The sequence below is a fragment of the Nicotiana tabacum genome, chromosome 17 (genome assembly GCF_000715075.1).
Source record: "Nicotiana tabacum cultivar K326 chromosome 17, ASM71507v2, whole genome shotgun sequence".
Classification (NCBI taxonomy): domain Eukaryota; kingdom Viridiplantae; phylum Streptophyta; class Magnoliopsida; order Solanales; family Solanaceae; genus Nicotiana; species Nicotiana tabacum.
Window position 1 is genome coordinate 117,900,160 of NC_134096.1, and position 20,914 is coordinate 117,921,073.

The 20,914-nt window shown below is 37.5% G+C and overlaps 3 protein-coding genes across 3 annotated transcripts in view; all 3 read right to left on the bottom strand.

Moving 5' to 3' along the window:
- The window catches only part of LOC142172069 (uncharacterized), a 28,597-nt gene extending 15,194 nt beyond the window's left edge, over positions 1-13,403 (bottom strand). Inside the window, exons 1-2 of the mRNA XM_075235835.1 lie at positions 13,013-13,403; positions 8,731-9,401 (exon numbers count right to left, since the gene is read on the bottom strand). Coding sequence (XP_075091936.1) covers positions 8,731-9,401; positions 13,013-13,403 — 1,062 coding nt within the window. The remainder of the gene's footprint in view (positions 1-8,730; positions 9,402-13,012) is intronic.
- A 2,223-nt stretch (positions 13,404-15,626) lies between these two features.
- LOC107822924 (uncharacterized) lies at positions 15,627-17,125 on the bottom strand. The gene is made up of 2 exons (XM_016649512.2): positions 16,825-17,125; positions 15,627-16,366 (listed from the first exon to the last, which is right to left on the bottom strand). The coding sequence occupies exons 1-2, from the start codon at positions 16,990-16,992 to the stop codon at positions 15,830-15,832; spliced, it is 705 nt and encodes a 234-aa protein (XP_016504998.1). The 5' UTR covers positions 16,993-17,125; the 3' UTR covers positions 15,627-15,829.
- A 241-nt stretch (positions 17,126-17,366) lies between these two features.
- On the bottom strand, positions 17,367-18,995 carry LOC107822923 (uncharacterized). The gene is made up of 2 exons (XM_016649511.2): positions 18,759-18,995; positions 17,367-18,052 (listed from the first exon to the last, which is right to left on the bottom strand). The coding sequence occupies exons 1-2, from the start codon at positions 18,993-18,995 to the stop codon at positions 17,507-17,509; spliced, it is 783 nt and encodes a 260-aa protein (XP_016504997.2). The 3' UTR covers positions 17,367-17,506.
- Between the last annotated feature and the right edge of the window lie 1,919 nt (positions 18,996-20,914).

Consider the following 20,914-nt stretch of genomic DNA (forward strand, 5'->3'; position numbering starts at 1 on the left):
AGCATGTTCGGAATTTTATTTGGAAGTCCGTAGTTAAATTAGGCTTGAAATGTCTAAAACAAGAATTTAAGTTTGAAAGTTTGACCGGGGAGTTAACTTTTTGATATCGGGGTCAGAATCCAGTTCCGAAAATTTTCATAACTCCGTCATGTCATTTAAGACTTGTGTGCAAAATTTGAGGTCAATCAGACTTGAAATGATAGGTTCCGGCGTCATTTGTAGAAATTGGATGTTTCAAAGTTCATTAGGCTTGAATCTATGTGTGATTCGTATTTTTAGTGCTGTAGGATGTGATTTGAGGACTCGACTAAGTTCGTATGATATGTTAGGACTTGTTGGTATTATTGGTTGAGGTCCCGAGGGTCTCAGGTGAGTTTCAGATGCTTAACGGATCATTTTTAGACTTGGCTTGATAGTTGAAGTTCTGGTTTCTGCAGGTTCTGGTTTCCTTCTACGCGATCGCGTGAGAAGATATGCGATTGCGTAGGGTTAATTGGGCAGCTGAAATTTTGTGCTATGCGATCACGTGAGTGAGTCCACAATCACATAGGTTTGGCAAGCCGTGCTATGCGAACGCGTGGCTAAGAACGTGTTCGCGAAGAGGAAACGAAGCAGAAGCTGGACCACATGCTTAATGCTTCGCGATCGCGTGAGGAGGCTCGCGATCGTGTAGGCTTGCGAAGACTGTGCTTCGCGATCACGTGGGATTTTTCGCGATCGCGTAGGGTTATTTTCTGGGTAGAAAAATTTGTGCTACGCGATCGCGTGAGTTGGTCCGCGATCGCGTAGAAGAAATCACTGGGCAGAGAGTTTAAGTTCTGAAAATAGGACTTCGTCCCATTTTTCATTTTTTAACGATTTGGAGCTCGAATTTGGACGATGTTTGGGATATTTTCAGAGAAAACAATGGGGTAAGTGTTCTTAACTCAATATTGGTTAAATTACCCGAATCCATCACTGCTTGTATCATTTAATTGGTGAATTGAGTTGGAAAAGTTTGAAAAACTCTCTTGGTTAGATTTGAGAGCCGAATTGTTATCGGAATTTAGTGATTTTGGTATGGGTAGACTCGTGATTGAGTGGGTGTTCATATTTCGTAACTTTCGCCGGATTCCGAGACGTGGGCCCCACGGACGACTTTTGAATTAATTTTGGATTTTCATTGAATAGTGTAGTATTTTATTATGGAATTGATTCCTATAATTTTTAGTGATTGTATCGAATTATTTTGGCTAGATTCGAGCCAGACAGAGTTGGATAATCGTGGAAAAGGTCTTCTAGTGGATTAAATTGGAGCAAGTTGAGGTAAGTCTCTTGTCTAATCTTATGAGGGGAAAATTACCCTATATGTAATTAAATTAATAATTGTTGCTAATTGTGGGGGCTACGTACGCACGAGGTGACGAGAGTCCGTGCGTAGCAACTATTAATGCTAAAGTCCGGGTAGTTTAGGACTCATAGTATGAATTACTTGTGTAAATTCTATCCGTTATTTAAATAAATTATTTGGTATATATTGTGAATTGTTGGGAAAAAATATTAAAAGATGAAAATCTCATATGCTTAAATTATCTGTTTAAATTAATTAATTGTTAAAACAAATTATTCATCCTCCCGAATTTATCTTATAATAAATATACTCTCCTTCCGGAGGTACATAAGAAAATGTCCTCCTTTCTTGTGGAGCGGGCCGAACGCCTCGGCGGGATAGATGCATCTATGGAGCGCGTCGCATGTCCCTCGGCAGTGTACACGGTACTCTGGATCGGTCCGTACGACCTAGGCAGAAATCGTGCCTAATAATGATAATTATACGATACCTTGGCATTTAAAATTGCAGTTTGTGAATTTAATTAATAGTTTCGAAATTGTTGTATTTGAAGAAATTTAATTATTTCTGCTGGTTAAATAAATTATTGTTAACTCTGTGAATCATGTTGATTTAGATATTCTAATTTTATTTTAATTATTATTATTGACCCATAGTGAGTGTTAGAGTCGGCCATCTCGTCTCTACTACTTCGAGATTAGGCTTGGTACTTACTAGGTAGACGTTGTTTACGTACTCATACTACACTTGCTGCACTTTTTGTGCAGGACCTGAGGCAAGCACTAGTGGAGGACCTATCATCTTACACCCACGTTATCCAGAGGCGTAGTGGTGAGCTGCCTTTTAAAGCCGTTCTACAGCTACCAGTGTCTCTTCTTGTATTTACTTTCTGTCTATTTTATTTCAGACAGTATTTGGAGTTTTGTATAATCTACTAGATGCTCATACACTTGTGACACCAGCTTTTGGCACACACATTGGTATAATTGGGAGTTGATTATTTATCTTGGATTTAAATTAATCGGTATCTTTTATATTCTTTTTAATATTACTAGTAAGATAATAAAAAATACTTAGAAAATTATTCTGAAAATAATTGATGTATGCTTAAATTACTAGTTGGCTTGCCTAACTGTAGTGTTGGGCGCCATCACGGCCTATTGGTAAAATTGGGTCGTGACACCACTGCTGTGGGCGACTCTGTTGTTGTGAATCTGATCTACCGGTCCTGTATTATTACATTATGTGGTTATGAAACTAGAACAGATCTCCTATTGCTTGAGATGACCGACTTTGAAATCATCCTGGGCATGGATTGGTTATCTCCATATTATGCTATTCTAGATCGTCAAGCCAAGACTGTTATCTTGGCTATTCCAGCGTTGCCTAGGCTGGAGTGGAAGGGTTCGTCTGTTAGTGCATTTAATCGGGTTATTTCTTTTATAAAGGCTCAACATATGGTTGAGAAGGGTTGTTTAGCTTATCTAGCCTATGTTCGGGATACTACTGCAGAGACTCCGACTATTGATTCAGTGCCTGTAGTTCGGGAGTTCTCCGATGTATTTCCTTCAGATCTTCCAGGTATGCTACCTAATCGTGATATTGATTTCTGTATTGACTTGGCTCCAGATATACATCCTATAACTATCCCACCATATCGCATGACTCCTAAAGAATTGGAAGAAAAACTTGAGGAGTTACTAGCCAAAGGGTTCGTCTGACCGAGTGTATTGCCTTGGGGTGCACCGGTATTATTTGTGAAGAAGAAGGATGGAACAATACGAATGTGTATTGATTATCGTCAATTGAACAAAGTCACTATTAAGAACAAGTACCCATTGTCGCGTATTGATGATCTATTTGACAAGTTGCAGGGTGCTAAGGTGTTCTCTAAGATCGACTTGAGGTTGGGGTACCATCAGTTGAAGATTCGGGATTCGAATGTTTCGAAGACTGCTTTGAGGGCTAGATATGGCCATTATGAGTTTCTGGTGATGTCTTTCGGTTTAACTAACACCCCGGTAACGTTTATGGATTAGATGAACAGAGTATTCAGACCATATATTGATTCGTTTGTCATTGTCTTCATTGATGATATTTTGATTTACTCGCGCAACAAGGAAGAGCACGGGCAACATATGAGAGTGGTGCTTTAGACGTTGTGGGAACAAAATCTATATGCTAAGTTCTCCAAATGTGAATTTTGGCTAGAGTCTGTAGCATTTTTGGGGCATATTGTATCGGGTGAGGGTATTAAAGTTGATCCCAAAAAGATTGAGGCAGTTCAGAATTGGCATCGTCCCACTTCGGCAACTGAGATCAGGAGTTTCCTAGGTTTAGCAGGTTGTTATCATCGGTTCGTGGAGTGCTTCTTATCTATTACAACACCTTTAACCAAATTAACCTAGAAGGGTGCTCCGTTCCAATGGTCCGATGATTGTGAGGTGAGCTTTGAGAAGCTCAAGACAGCATTGACTACAACACCAGTGTTAGTGTTGCCTTCCGGTTCGGGGATGTATACGGTGTATTATGATGCTTCATGCGTTGGCTTGGGTTGTGTATTAATACAGGAAGGGCGAGTTATTGCATATGCTTCACGTCAGCTGAAGCCCCATGAGAAGAATTATCCGGTACATGATTTGGAGTTAGCTGCGATTGTTCACGCTCTTATGATTTGGAGGCATTATCTTTATGGGGTTTCTTGTGAAGTTTACACTGATCATCGTAATTTACAGCATTTGTTCAAGCAGAGGGATCTAAATTTGAGACAGCACAGATGGCTTGAGTTACTAAAAGATTATGATATTACTATCTTGTATCATCTGGGCAAAGAAAATGTGGTTGCAGACACCTTGAGTAGAAAGGCGGAGAGTATGGGTAGTTTGGCTTTCATTTCAGTAGAGGAGAGACCATCAGCTTTGATTATTCAGTCCTTGGCTAACAAACTTATGAGGCTGGATATTTCAGAGCCCAACCGAGTTCTTGCATATGTTGTAGCTCAGTTTTCACTATTTGAGCAGATCAAGGCTCGCCAGTATGATGATCCACACTTAATGGTTCTTTGAGAAATGGTATTACGGGGTGGTGCCAAGGAAGTTACTATTGGAGCGGATGGTGTTCTACGACTCCAGGATCGTCTATGTGTTCCTAATATGGATGGAGTGGGGAAATATGATCCTAGAGGAAGCATACAGTTCTCGGTATTCTATTCATCCAGGTGCTATGAAGATGTATCGTGATCTGAGGCAGCATTATTGGTGGCGACGAATGAAAAAGGACATAGTTGAGTATGTAGCTAGGTGTCGAAATTTCTAGCAAGTTAAATATGAGCACCAGAGGCCAGGTGGCCTACTTCAGCAGATGACTATACCGGAGTGGAAATGGGAACGCATTACTATGGACTTTGTAGTAGGGTTGCCGCGGACCTTGCGGAAGTTTGATGCAGTTTGGGTAATTGTTGACAGGTTGACTAAGTCGGCACACTTTATTCCGGTTGTGACCACATATATTTCAGAGAGGTTGGCCCAGATTTATATTCAGGAGATAGTTCGGTTGCACGGTGTGCCAATTTCCATCATATTAGATAGAGGCCCTCAGTTTACTTTACATTTCTGGAGAGCAGTACAGAGTGAATTGGGGACCCGTGTAGAGCTCAGTACAACCTTTCATCCTCAGACCGACGGGCAGTCAGAGCAGACAATTCAGATTTTGGAGGATATGCTTAGGGCATGTGTGATTGACTTTAGAGGTCAGTGGGATCATTTCCTACCTTTGGCTAAGTTTACTTATAACAACAATTACCAATCCAGCATTGAGATGGCTCCATTTGAGGCTTTATATGGTCGGCGATGTCGTTCGCACATCGGATGGTTTGAGCCCGATGAGGCTAAATATTATGGTACTGATTTGGTGAAAGATGCCTTGAAAAAGGTAAAGTTGATTCAGGAAAGACTTCCTACAGTGAAGTCGAGACAGAAGAGTTACGCAGATTAGAAAGCGCGTGATTTATCCTTTATGATGGGTGAAAAAGTTCTCTTGAAGTTTTTGCCGATGAAGGGAATCATGAGATTTGGGAAAAAGGGGAAATTGAGCCCAAGGTTTATAGGCCCATTTTAGGTGTTGAGATGAGTTGGGGAGGTTGCTTACGAGCTTGCCTTGCCTCCCAGCCTATCAGGAGTTCATCCGGTTTTCTATGTATCTATGCTCCGGAAGTATCATGCTGACCTATCGCATATGTTAGATTTTAGCACAGTTCAACTAGATAATAGTTTGGGCTATGAAGAGGACCAATTGCCATTGTTGATAAACATGTTCGCCAGTTGAGGTCCAAGAGGATTTCTGCAGTAAAATTCCAGTGGAGGGGCCAACCAGTCGAGGAAGTGACTTGGGAGGCCGAGGAAAACATGCGGAGCAGATATCCACAATTATTTAGCACTCCAGGTACAATTATAAATCCGTTCGAGGACGAACGTTTGTTTAAGAGGTGGAGAATGTAATGACCCAACCGGTCATTTTGACTTTTAAAACCCCGTTCCCCTAAATAAAACTCTATGTATGTGCTTTTATTAATTTATGACTTGCGGGGATGGTTGGTTCTGGATTTGGGAGTGTTCGGGTTAAAATAGAAACACTTGGTTCCTTAAGTTGGCCTTAGAATGCTAAGTTTGATTTCGGTCAACATTTTGAGAAAATGACCCGGTATTGGGATTTGACGATTCCAATAGCTCCGTATGGTGATTTTGGACTTAGGAGCATATTCGAAATTTTATTTGGAAGTCTGTAGTTAAATTAGGCTTGAAATGGCTTAAATAAGAATTTAGGTTTGAAAGTTTGACCGGGGAGTTGACTTTTTGATATCAGGGTCGGAATCCAGTTCCGAAAATTTTCATAGCTCCGTTATATCATTTATGACTTGTGTGCAAAATTTGAGGTCAATCGGACTTGATTTGATAGGTTTCGGTACCGAATGAAGAAGTTGGAAATCTTAAGTTTCATTTAGCTTGAATTGGAGGATGATTCCTGGTTTTAATGTTGTTTGGTGTGATCTGAGGGTTCGACTAAGTTTGTATAATATTTTGGGACTTGTTGGTATATTTGGTTGAGCTCCCGAGGGGCTCGGGTGAGTTTCAGACGGCTAACAGATTACTTTTGGCCTTTCGGAGACTGCTGATAGCTGCTGGTATTTTTCTTTTGATTTCCATCTACGCGATCGCGTAAGTTTGTCTGCGGTCGCATATAGTAATTTGGGCAGAGGCGACTTTGTTCTACGCGATTGCGATCGTGTGAATCGGGTTGCGATCGCGTTGGCTTAATTGGGCAATAGAAAAATTTATTCTATGCAATCGCGTGGGCAAGTCCGCAATCACGTAGGTTGGGCCAGTCTGTGCATCGCGATAACGTGGCATTGTTCGTGATCGCCTAGGGGAAACTGGAGAGGAATCTGGGCCATGCGTTTGCTCTATGCGATCGCGTGAAGAGGGATGTGATAGCGTAGAGTTGGAACCTTGTGTATCGCGATCGCGTGGCATTGTTTGCAATCAAGTAGGGTTATTTTCTTGGCAGTAAAAATTTGTGCTACGCGATCGCGTGAGGATGTTCGCGATCGCGTGGAAGAAATCACTGGGCAGAGAGTTTAAGTTCTGAAAATGGGACTTCGTCCCATTTTCAATTTTTATCGATTTGGAGCTCGGATTGAGGTGAGTTTTGGGAGATTTTCAGAGAAAATAATGGGGTAAGTGTTCTTAACTCAATATTGATTAAATTACCCGAATCTATCACTGTTTTTATCATTTAATTGGTGAATTAAGTTGAAAAAGTTTGAAAACTCTCTTGGATAGATTTGAGGATTTGAGGGTTGAATTGTTATCGAAATTTAGTAATTTTGGTATGGGTAGACTCGTGGTTGAGTGGGCGTTCAAATTTCGTAACTTTTACCAGATTCCGAGACGTGGGCCCCATAAAGGACTTTTGAATTTATTTCGGTTTTTTATTGAAAAATATAGTATTTTCTTATGGAATTGATTCCTATAATTTTTAGTGATTGTATCGAATTATTTTGGCTAGATTCGAGCCAGACAGAGTTGGATAATCGTGGAAAAGGCCTTCTAGTGGATTAAATTGGAGCAAGTTGAGGTAAGTCTCTTGTCTAATCTTGTGAGGGGGAATTTATCCCATAGGCGATTAAATTAAATAATTGTGCTAAATTGCGGGGGGCTACGTACGCACGAGGTGACGAGAGTCCGTGCGTAGCTACTATTTATGCTAAAAGTTCGGGTAGTTTAGGACTCAAATCATGAATTACTTGTGTAAATTGTATTCTTTGTTTAATTAAAATTATTTGATATATATATTGTGAATTGTTAGGAAAAAATATTAAAGGATGAAAAATCTCATATGGTTAGGGGAAAATATTAAAAGATGAAAATCTCATATGCTTAATTTTCTGTTTAAATTAATTAATTGTTAAAAGAAATTGTTCATCCTCTCGAATTGATCTTATTATAAATAACTCTCATTCCGGAGGTACATAAGAAAATGTCCTCCTTTCTTGTGGAGCGGGAAGAACGCCTCAGCAATATAGATGCATCTATGGATTGCGCCGCACGTCCCTCGGCAGTGTACACGATACTCTGGATTGGGCCGTACAATCTTGGCAGAAATTGTGCCTAATAATAATAGTTACACGATACCTTGATATTTTAATTGCAGCTTGTGAAGTTAAATAAATTGGAAAATTTTCGTATTTGAAGGAATTTAATTATTTCTGCTCGTTAAAGAAAATTATTGTTAATTCTATAAATCATGTAGATTTAAATATTTCTATTTTAATTTTATTTATTATTATTGACCCTTAGTGAGTGTCAAAGTAGATCTCTCGTCACTACCTCTTCGAGATTAGGTTTGATAGTTACTGGGTACACGTTGTTTACGTACTCATGCTACACTTGCTGCACTTTTTTGTATATGACCTGAGACAGGTTCTATAGTTGGACCTATCAGCGTGCACCCACGTTATCTAGAGGCTTAGTGGTGAGCTGCCGTTTGAGCCGTTCTGCAACAACTAGTGCCTTTTCTTGAAATTTTATTCTGTCTATTTTATTTCAGATAATATTTAAAATTTTTGTATAATCTACTAGATGCTCATACACTTGTAACACTAGGTCTTGGCACACAATAGTAGAATTTGTGGATTTAATTCTATTCTTGTATTTGTTTTTTATTTACTAGATATTTTTATATTGTCTTAATTCTTGCAAGTTATGAGAGTTTAATTACTCGGTTAATTTTTAAAGAGTTGAATATGTGTTTAAATCACTAGTTGGCTTGCCTAGCTGTAGTGTTTGGCGCCATCACGACCTATAGGTAAAATTGGGTCGTGACACAATCGAGCCTCTCTTCACAACTAAGGTCAGGAGACATTTGATGGTTGTCAGCTTGACAACAGGTGAAAATGTCTTAGTGAAATCAATACCTTCTCTCTGAGTATCACCCCTGATAACAAGCCTTGCTTTATACCTTTCAATAGAACCATCAGACTTTTGTTTAACCTTGTAAACCCATTTACAAGGGATGTCCTTTTTGTGAGGAGGAAGAGAAACAATGTCCCAAGTATGATTGGACTCAAGAGCCTGAAATTCCTTTAGCATTGCTTCTTGCCAGGCAGGATGAGAAGCTGCATGCTGGTAATGTTGAGGTTCATGAACATGTAGCTCATTTTGGGACACCTTAGATATTGCAGAAACATGAAGAAGTGGAAGGACAAAATTGCAGACATAATCTTGGAGGTAGGATGGTTGGATGACAATTCTGGTGGATTTGCTTAGAGCAGGAGCAGGTGGAGAGGGCTGATTCACACTAGGTGGAGGATATGGAGGGTCAGAATAAGAGGTAGAAGAAGAAGAAGAAGAAGAAAGAGGAGAGGTAGAAGAGGCAGCAGGAACATCTGTTGCAACAATAGGAGGAGAAGAAGTATTAGATGCTGCAAGAACACCTGTTGCATCATCAGGTGTAGGAGAAGAGTCAATGTCAAAAAAAGGTGGGAAAGTGGAAGAAGGAGTAGTAGAGGAAACTGCTGAACCACAAGGGAAGATGTGTTTATGGAATACGACATCCCTAGAATAAAAGATAGAAGAATTTGAAAGGTTCATGAGTTTGTAACCCTTTTTGCCACAGGGGTATGTCACGACCCGAAATTTCCACCTTCGGACCGTGATGGTGCCTAACATTTCACTTGCTAGGCAAGCCAATATTAGAATAATATTAACCAATTTTTAAACAATCTTTACAGTATTAATAATCAAGGAACCAAAAGCAGAAGCAAAGTTTGAAATATAGTGAAATAATCCATAAAAATAACGGTATCTAAATACCATCCCAGAATTGGTGTCACAAGGGCACGAGCTTCTAGAATAATACAAATAAAGGTCTGAATAAAATAAAGCTGCCTGGAAATAAATACACAGCTAAAGTAAAATAGACGGGGACTTCAGAACTGCGAACGCCATGCAGTTATACCTCAAGTCTCCTTTGAATAGCTGAAATCTGAGCAAGTCTATGGCACGCCGCTGGGACCAATTCCGAAATATGCACAAGAAGTGCAGAGTGTAGTATCAGTACAACCGACCCCATGTACCGGTAAGTGCTGAGCCTAACCTCGACGAAGTAGTGACGAGGCTAAGGCGAGTCACTTACATTACCTGTACGCAATATTAGTAACAACAACAATGATAGAAATAAATCAGGCAACTCATTTATAATAATTGAATCCAACTCAGGAGTCATAACCAATTATCATTTCCATCAATTCTATTGCAGCGTGCAACCCGCTCTCACAACATATTCACATTCAATTCTGTTGCAGCGTGCAACCCGCTCTCACAATATATTTACATTCAATTCTGTTGTAGCATGCAACCCTCTCTCACAATATATTCACATTCAATTCTGTTGCAGCGTGCAACCCGCTCTCACAATATATTCCTTTAATCAAATTTGTTGCGGCGTGCAGCCCGATCCCCCAATATATATATATATGTATGTCGACTTTTTAATAAGTCTGTTGCGGCGTGCAACCCGATCCTACAATATGGACTTTTCATAAGTCTGTTGCGGCATGCAACCCGATCCTCCAATATGGAATTTTCATAAGTCTGTTGCGGCGTGCAACCCGATCCTCCAATATGGACTTTTTAATAAGTCTGTTGCGGCGTGCAACCCTCCTCCAATATATTCATTATAATTAATTCTGTTGCGGCGGGCAACTCACTCCTCCAACATGGACTTTTTAATAAGTCTGTTGCGGTGTGTAACCCGATCTTCTAATATATTCATTATAATTAACTCTGTTGCGGCGTGCAACCCGCTCCTCCAAAATTTTCATTTACCAATTCTTATAGAAGAAATTTCCCCAATAAATGCAACAATTAATATAAAATTATAAGAAAACAAGCATACAATAATTATGAAACAAACAAAGGCAAATAGCAAATTATTATGGAAATCAGAGAGAAAATATGCAGTTTAATATTTAATATGCTAAATGTCAAATAACAATTAAGGCACATAATTCAAATAGCATGTAACAATTAATGCAGGAATTCAAGAATTAATATTTGACAAAGAATAGGAGAGAAACAATTATTATAATAATTAATTCATGATTTAAACAATTTATGATTTTTCAAGTAAGCAGACAAATAATTAATTTGACATCGTATAGACACTCGTCACCTCGCCTATACGTCGTTCACATGCATTTCACATAACAAATAATTTAAGGGTTCTATTCCCTCAAGTCAAGGTTAACCACGACACTTACCTTGCTTTGCAAATTCCAATCATTTACTCGACCACAGCTTTTCCTTTTAAATTTGTCTCCAAAAGGTTCAAAACTATTCACAAACAATTCGATATACTCAATACGAATCATAGGAATTAATTCCATATGAATTTACAAATTTTTCGGATAAAAATCCAAAATTCATTAAAATATTCGGCAGTGGGACCCACGTCTCAAATCCTGAAAAAACTTACGAAATCTGACCACCCATTCCGAGACAAGTCCAACCATAAAAAAATTATCCAATTCCGATGTCAAATGGACCTTCAAATCTTAAAATTTCATTTTTGGAAGATTTTATAAAAATATGATTTTTCTTCCATAAATTCACGGATTCATGATATAAATGAGTATGAAATCATGAAATATAATCAATATAGGATAAGGAACACTTATCCTAATATTTTCCCGTGAAAATCACCCAAAAATCGCCTTACCGAGCTCAAAAATGGAAGAGGGTTGAAAATGGGACGAATCCCATTTTCCAGAACTTAAGTTCTGTTTCTGGGACTTTTACCCTTTGCGAACGCGGTCAGTGCTGCGCGTTCGCGAAGAACAAATTTGTGCTCTCCCATTTTACACTTCGCGAACGCGAGGGCTACTTCGCGAACGCGAAGCTTGCCTAGTTTGGCCTTCGTGAACGTGAAGGCTATAATCCTGGCTAGCCTCTTTCCCTTCGCGAATGCGAGGCTTCGGTCGCGAACGCGAAGCACAAAATATGCCAGCCCCAATTTGCTCTTCGTGTTCGCGAGAGTACCTTCGCGAACGCGAAGAAGAACACACCAGAAGTCTGAAGTCTGCAGAAAAGCAGATTTCCTAAGTCCGAAAATGATCCGTTAATTACCCGAAACCAACCCGAGCCCTTGGGGCTCCAAACCAAACATGCGCCTAAGTCCTAAAATATCATACGAACTTGCTCGCGCGATCAAATTACCAAAATAACACCAAGAACTACGAATCGGGCACCAAATCAAAGAAAATTTCCAAGAAAACTTTAAAACTTATATTTTTACAACCAGACGTCCGAATAACGTCAAATCGACTCCGATTCTCACCAAATTCGGCAGACAAGTCATAAATATTATAGTGGACCTACACCGGGCTCCGAAACCAAAATACGGACCCGAGGTTAATAAATTCAATATCACTATTTTCTTAAAAATCATTAAGCTTTCAAGCTTTTAATTTTTCATCAAAATTCCATATCTCGAGCTAGGGACCTCGGAATTCGATTCCGGGCATACGCCCAAATCTCAAATCATGATACGGACCTACCGAAATTGTCAAAATACTGATCCGGGTCTGTTTGCTCAAAATGTTGACTAAAGTCAACTCAGTTGAGTTTTTAAAGCTCTATTTCACATTTTAATCTATTTTTCACATAAAACTTTTCGAAAAATTGCACGGACTGCGCACGTAAGTCGAAAAATAATAAATAGTGCTTTTTAAGATCCTAGAATACATAATTACTTGTTAAATTTAAAGATAATATTTTGGGTCATCACAGGGTACCCCAAGAAAAGGCTATGTATAGCTCTAGCATGGAACTTATCCCTTCCAATCTTGGGGGAAGTTGCAAAACATAAACAATCAAAATATTTCAAATGAGTATAAGAAGGTAAATGTCCATGTAATTTTTCAAAAGGAAAAATATTGTTTAAGACAGTTAAAGGCATTCTATTAATTAAGTAGGTAGCAGTTAGGACACATTCACCCCTGAATTTGAGAGGGAGTTTAGATTAAAAAAGAAGGGCTCTAGAAACTTCCAAAAAATATTTATGTTTTCTTTCCACAACTCCATTTTTTTTGTGGTGTGTGTGGAATGGTTGTTTGGTGTAGAATACCTTGACTGGTAAAGAAAGTAACAACCTCAGAACTGCTGCCAAGCTCATAGGAATTATCAGACCTGGAAGTTTGGACTGAGGATTGGAAGTGTGTTTTGACCATGGAGGTAAAGGCTTGTAGTACAGAAAGAGCATTGCCTTTGCAAGATAAAAGATGGGTCCAGGTAGCTCTGCTATAGTCATCAACTAAGGTCAAGAAGTATCTAAAACCATTATGTTTTCTAGTATTGTTAGGTCCCCAAACATAAATGTGAACTAACTGAAAGAGAGCAGTGGAATAAATATGGCTATCATAAAAAGGTAACCTTTGTTTCCTAGCCATTGGACAAATAGAGAATATAAATGACTGTTTGGAAGAGACTTTATCAGATAAAAAGGGAATAGATGTCATTCTATGAAAAGGCATATGTCCTAGCCTTTGATGCCAAAACAAATCCATTTTATTTATAGTAGGTGTTTGATTACATGGTAGAGTATTTATAGAAATTGGAAGATAATCAGACTTATTGCAAGAAACAGAATTTGAAAAAGAAGAAGAAACATGTTGAGATTAAAACAAGTCAGCATCAGAATGTAGATAGTACAATCTCCTAGCAGCCTTACCAATTACTAGTGGCTTCTTCAGAGAAGGGCTCTGTAAAGAACAATTAAATTTGGTAAGAATAGCTATGCAATCCAACTGAGATATTAATTGATGTATAAAGATTAGGTTAAAATGAAAGGAAGGTACACGAAGGACATTAAGTACGGTTATGTCATGCCTGAGATATAAAGAACCAGTTGACAAAACCTTAACTTTATATCCATTAGGTAGAGTAACAAGGAAGGGTTTAGGCAAAGGTACAAGGTTGTGAAGTAAGTATTTGTGTGGAGTCATGTGATTTGTTGCCCCTGAGTCTAATATCCAAGGATTTACACCTAATTGAGAAGATGTGCATATGTGAGAGGTAGTAGAATCTACAGTATAAGCAGTGAACAAACCTGCAAAATGTGCAAATCCAGATTCCTCAACATGGAAATTATCAGAACCAACACTAGGGGACACCTGGACTTGTTGAAATAAAGTCATCAGGTGATGATACTGCTCCTTGGTGAAACCATGAGCAGAGTTCTTAGCAAAGTTCTCCACTGTGTATCCAGCTTTCTTGCAATATTTGCAAGAAACAAAAGAATTATTCTTTCTCGAGTCAAAATTGATCCTTTGATTGAAATTTCTGTTTGGTGTGGCTGAAGATAGAGAGAAAGAGGCAGATTCATTGGAAAAGTTTGGAATTGAGGTTTGAGTTTCTCTTTGACTTTCATCTTGTTGCAGAAGAGAATAAGCTTTGGTTATTGGTGGCAAAGGATTCATGAGCATGATAGCACTCTTTACAATTGAATAAGAATCATTTAGTCCATTTTGAAATTGTAATAGTTGTTGGTCTTCTATAAACTTGGGAAGAGCTCCACAAGAACATATGGGGCCTACATATGAAGAATTCAATTCATTCTAAAAACTCCTAAATTTGATGAAATAAGTGGCAATATCAGATGAGCCTTGGACAATTGAACTGATTTCTCTCTGAATTTGAAGATACTTAGACCTATTGGACTGCCCAAACCTTTCATTAATGTTAGTCCAAACCTCCTTTGCAGTCTTAAAACACATGACACTTGTGGCTATGTCTCTAGAAACATAATTGATGATCCAAGACTTGACCATGTCATTACATCTCTCCCAATAGGAATAATAAGGAGAGTTGATAGGAGGTTGAGAAATTCTCCCATCTAATAGTCTTAATTTGTTTTTAGCAGAAAGAGAAGTAAGCATGCTACTTCTCCATAATACAAAACCATGTCCATTGAATGGGACAGGTACTACTTGGCTACCCGAATTGTCTGACGGGTGTACATAGAAAGGGTGAGAGGGATCTAGCGCGAAGGGAGTGAAACCCTCAGCAGTGGGAATTGGGTGAGGAGTGAGGTTATCTACATGGCTGTCCATATTACCTCCTAACACAACCTGAAATCATACAGTAACAAACAACATGCTCAAACTACAGTAATAGACAACAACTCAAACTCAATAACATGCAAATTGTTGCATACATGAATTTTACACAACATAACCTAAAATCACATCAGTATAGACTTTAGAGTTGTAGATTAGGGTCTATATTACCATCCTTCTTCTCAAAACCCGAAGAAGTAAGGTCTTCGTGCACAGCTCAAACCCTAGTTTGAATTTAGCCCCAAATCCGTCTAATCCATCATAAAACCAGGAGTTACTGTCGATGTAGGTGATGTAGAGGGAGATTCTAGTGAAAACCCCAAATTTTTATCCCGCAGTAACAGATTCAATAACTGTTCGAACTTTAACAAAACAAAAACGATTCTGGTAAATTCTTCAATCGATTTACCGTTGAAGATGAAGCTCTCGTAACGAGGAATCAGAATCCCCGCTCTGATACCATGTTCGAATAAACCTGAATGAGCTATGGTGGAGTTATTTAGGAGAAAACCCTAGAAGGGTCGAGAGAGAAGAGAGAGAGAAGTAGGAGATGACTTTTTAGAATATAACCCTCTGAATCTTTATTTTTCACTTCAGGAGTCTTTTATATTTACAAGGAAAAAATAGAAAAATACATCAATGTATTAATGTTCATTACAAAGAGAAATTGGGCCAGGTCAGCTGTTGGGCCAGTTGTGTGCAGATTGGCTCTAACAATTAAAAAAAAAGAAAGAAATCATCTTTTTCCAATGTTGCTGATATTACATCTCAAACTTACAAAATTTAAATTTTAACTAATGACCAAATCTCGTATAACTAACAAGAAATTATAGCATTTCCTCTAAGCTTTTGAGCGGCGGTTGGTTGGTGGAAGAATGATAATGTTGCAGCAATGGACTCTTATTGGTGTCAAGATAATAAAGAAGAAAAACCATCCCAATTGAAGTAACAAACATTGGAATTGGACCAAAAAACCACAGCAACAAAGTGATGGCAAAATAAAGAGCTCTAAGCCCAATAGACCAAAAGTCACCTCCCCTTATCACAGCCAATTCCACATAGCTTGCAGGAACTTCACTATTTGGTATACTAATTAGGTAATTTGCATGGATGAAACATCTTGATGATTGAACAAAGCAAGAAAATGCCACCAAGAAAAATATAATAAGGCTTATGTACTTAATGGAGATGGTTACTGGCCTTGTATCACCATATATTAATTCACTCCTAAATAAAGTTGAACTATTTGCCATCCATGCTCCGATGAGAGAGCTCAGAGTTAAACAGACAGTTGCCAAGAATGTTGCTCCTGAGTTGTTTGATGCTAGAACATCTAATGCGGTTGTAACATCCCGATTTTCAGTCTGCCAAGAGAAAAAAATTATCAATAGATCATAGTGTGTTTGATGTGACTGAAGTCATTTTCACAAAAAAATATTTTCCTACAAAGTGTTTTTTGGTAATTGGCTGGTGAGTCAAAAACTACTTTTGAAAGATTTATATAAACGTAATGATAATATTGGGAAGTATCGAAAAAAGAAATTGCATGTGTCGAATGGATCTGGCTGTAACTATAACGTCCAAAGGTTGCGAAAAATAAATTCCGCTCATAACTAAGGAAATTCATTTCCCCCTTTGTTAGAAAGATATTTTTCAAGGAAAATATTTTTTGTTGATCGACACCGAAAAAGGACTTCCTCACAAAAATGTTTTTCTTTTCTTCAAAAAAAAGAATTTTTGTCATACCAAAAAACACCTAGAACTTTGAAAAATTTCAAAAAATGTTTAATGGGCCAATAGAAGAAGCTGATTTAGTACTTACCTGCATGATTTTTTTAACCCAAGCTATTTTATCATTGTTCTCAAAGCCAATGACTGTGGTATGAGGATTTTTAATGTATCTCTGGAGAAGAAAGAGATGATAAGCAAACATGATGAGCAATCCACTAGGCACCAAGTATAGATCAAGGTGCTCTTTCTGGAATACCATTTTTTTCCTCCTACGTTTGTTCTTTGTTCGCAAAATTGCGAGAGTGGAAGTAGTTCAATGGTTTTTTGCATATTAAATTGGCAAAAAATTTTGTGTTGCTTGAAAGGAACTATATCAGAGTTTGCTATTTGTTCAATTGAAGCAAACCTCTGACTTAACGTATTGTAAAAGAAAACTTGCCGATATAGGCCTCTTACTTAAGGTATTATCCACATCCCATGGACTTGTTAATTAGATAATCTTACAAGCAACATTCATAAATAACTATATTGACCTATAATAATTTGATTTAATTACAGCCCTTGATGTGAAGGCTTGAAATGTTATTGTAATAAACTTATTTACAATTACAAGGAAATGCCAAAATTAGCTTTTACCATTTTACATTTTTGTACAATTCCTTTTGTTCCAAAGTTCACTTACAATAATAATTTATATTACATTAATAGACCATTGAATATAACTCATTGTACTCCCTCAGCAAGATCTTGTACTAGCCAGGGTGAAATTTGGCCTAAAAAAGATGGTCGATGTCACGAGTTGCAATGCTAGTACCTTTTCCTTTTGCATAAGATCGATGATTGTGCAATTGCTTTGTGTTTTTGTCAAGGGAATGGAGGAGGAAAACCATACCAACTGAAGTTGTAAACATGGGAATTGGACCAAAAAACCATAGTAGCAAAGTGGTTGCAAAATAAAGTGCTCTAAGCCCAAGTGACCAAAACTCACCTCCTCTTATCACTGCCAATTCAACATAACTAATTGGTATATCAGTTTCTGGTGTAGTAATTAAGTAATTTGCATGAATGAAGCATCTGGATGATTGCACAAAACATGCAAAAGCAACTAAAAAGAAGATTAATAGACTTATGAATTTAATGCACATAGTTTCTGGCCTTGTGTCACCATATATTAATTCACTGCTGAAAACACTATTATTAGCCATCCAGGCACCAATAAGAGAGGCCAAAGTTAATGAAACTGATGCCAAGAATGTTGCTCCATTGTTATTGGATCCTATAACATTTAGAGCTGTATTTATAGTGTTGCTATCTCCAGCCTGCAAGATTAAGCAGAAATTAGAAAATTCCTAAAGTTCCCTTTTTTTTAATGTGAAAATGTGGAAAATTGAGGCATATAGGCACACACGGCATGCGTACATAATGACACCCCTTATAAAAGAGTGTTATCTGGCACCCCTTCGCAAAAAAATAAATGATGTAATACTTTTCTAAAACCAACATGTATATATACAATTTATGGATACTACTAGAAAATAGTACAAAGTAAAATGCAATTTAGAACATAAAATAAAGCCTTGAAACTGCCACATCCTAGATTCAAAAGCATTTATTCAGTCGAATTGTACTAATGATTAACACTGCTTACAAAATTTAGTAAGGGGTGTCACAAAATTTTCTTTCTATATACTCTCTGGTCAACTTTAATTGATTTTTTGGCTGTTTTAACACATATTAAGAAATTCATATTTTTGTATTAATTAACAATAAAATTGACTATATTAACCTTAATTTGTTCATTGAAAATATAATAAATACTCCTAGACTCTTTACTCCATGGATAACTTTGAAAAAAAGAGGTTAATTCTTTCTTGATAGCTGAAAAAATCAAATATGTGGACCACAAAAAAAAAAGTCAAAAATTAATTAAAGTGGATCGGAGTGAGTACTTACATAAATTTAAAAATTTTCTAAAAATCAATATGTATATACAAAATCCACGACTGTATACATATACGAGATTACCTGCATAATCCTTTCAATCCAAGCTCTCTTGTCATTGTTTTCAAAACCCATGATTGTGGTATGAGGAATGTTGAGGTATCTATAGAGCAAGTAGAGATGGTAAATGAACATGATGCACAGCCCACTTGGGACCAACAACAAATCAAGGTACTCTTTTTGGAAAACCATTCCGCCGACTCTTCTATTTTCTGAGAGGAGAGTAGTGAAGAAGAAGAGTTCCAAGGTTTCAATATTCATAATTATATTCTCGACGGTTAGAAGGAATTAAATGGCATCTTTTATCTTTTTTTAATTTATGCGTTGCCTACTTTACGTAGATGCGTAGCAAAAACTAACTTGTATGAATATTTCAACATTCTTATCAGAATGTGCAGAAGTTTGATAAGAAACCTACCTAGCTAGTTGTTATATGTTTTTTATTTGTCTCCACGTGATTATATATATTTCTTCTCTTCATGGTCATCGTCATCAGCTGAACATTGTGATGGCTTTCATTATAATATTTTCGCAAACTGATTGACCCTTCAGAGTTTGATTCTTGTACAGAATTAAATAAATTTTAACTTATATATATTTACGATATAAAAGAGTTTTTATATTATCAAAGTATTTTAACATGTTGTAAAAAGTTATTATTCCTATTTTAATTGTCAGTGTATAAAAATCAAATTCAATTACAAGTATACAGGTCCTTCAAAACGGCAAGATATATATGAATATATTTTGTGCCTGTTGGATATAGTGGTGGTAATACTTTATTTTATGTTCAATTTTGGGCAGTTTAAAATGGAATTTTGAAATAATTTCCTTGTACTTTACAAGTTTAACTACTTGTTGTGCGGTAGACTTTTGATTCTTGATCGTAAAGCATGGAGGCATGGTTGTATGAGTACTGAGCTCGCAATTGAGTCGTCCGAAGAAATATTGAAACCAGGCTGTCGAGGCTCAACTTGTTATATATAGTCAATGTGCATTTGTGGTGGTAGGATGAAGTAGCTGTTTCTTCAATTTACTGCGATCCGATATTTGAATGTTGGCAAACAATGACGTCCTTTTTTGGTTTCTCAGCCAGTGTATGGCACCATTGAGACCCGACTAATTAGAATTCACAATACGTAATATCATAATGTCTAAACAGGTACAATTGCAGTGATATTTGGCTTTAAGAGTATATATATATATTTATATGTATATTGCCTCATGTTTTACTCATGTTTCGTAGATTTCGGATGTAAAATGTATTGATTTATGTTAATTCGTGGCATTTCTATACGTAGGAATCATCTGGAGGCAATAGGGGGCGAAAGGTGCGAGATTAGAGCCAAAAACGGAGAAAAAAAGGAAAATGTTGAATTCCAGCGCCACAGGCAGCGCCCCACGCCACTTGTGGCGCCGTTTACAGAATGCTCAATTTGCCAGCGCCAGCGCCCCACGCTACCCTGGGCGCTGGTGACAGGAAACATCTCATACTTCGCCCGGGATAAAGTTATTTCCGCCCAAGACCCCCCACTCGTATAAAAGCAAGTCTAAACCTAATTTGGAGGGTATCGATCTAACATATTTTTGAGGAAGAACACGTCACTTTGGAGGAGGAGAACATAAATCACGCTTGGAGCAAGGATTCCCAGTTTTTCTTTTCTTCCCTTCCTTTAATCTCATAGTTTATTAGTTCTAGAGTTTTGGGTGCTACATGAACGTTGTAGTTTGAAACTTGAATTGTTCTTATTATTTTATCATATTGGTTTATTTATTCAATCTTGCGCTTAATTATTTGATTGATTGATCAACAATTAAATACTATCTATGAATATAGGTTTAATCACCAATTCAATCTTGAACTCGAGGCCGTGATGGTGCCCAACATTACCGCTAGACAAGCCAACAGTGAATTAAACCCTGTTATTTCTCTTTTAATGAGTTTTCAAGTAATCAAATTCCATTAATTAAAAGGTTAAGAAACAATAAATTTTTAAATAAATAGACGAAAGCAGCTGAGTGCAATCATAATAATAGAATAATCCAAAACCATATGTCTGCTAGTGTGCGTGCCTAGACCTGGTGTCACAAGCGTATGAGAACTAATAGATTATACAAAACTCTAGCTACTGTCTGAAATGAAAATAGATAGATATGAATGCAAAGGAGAGACTCTAGGT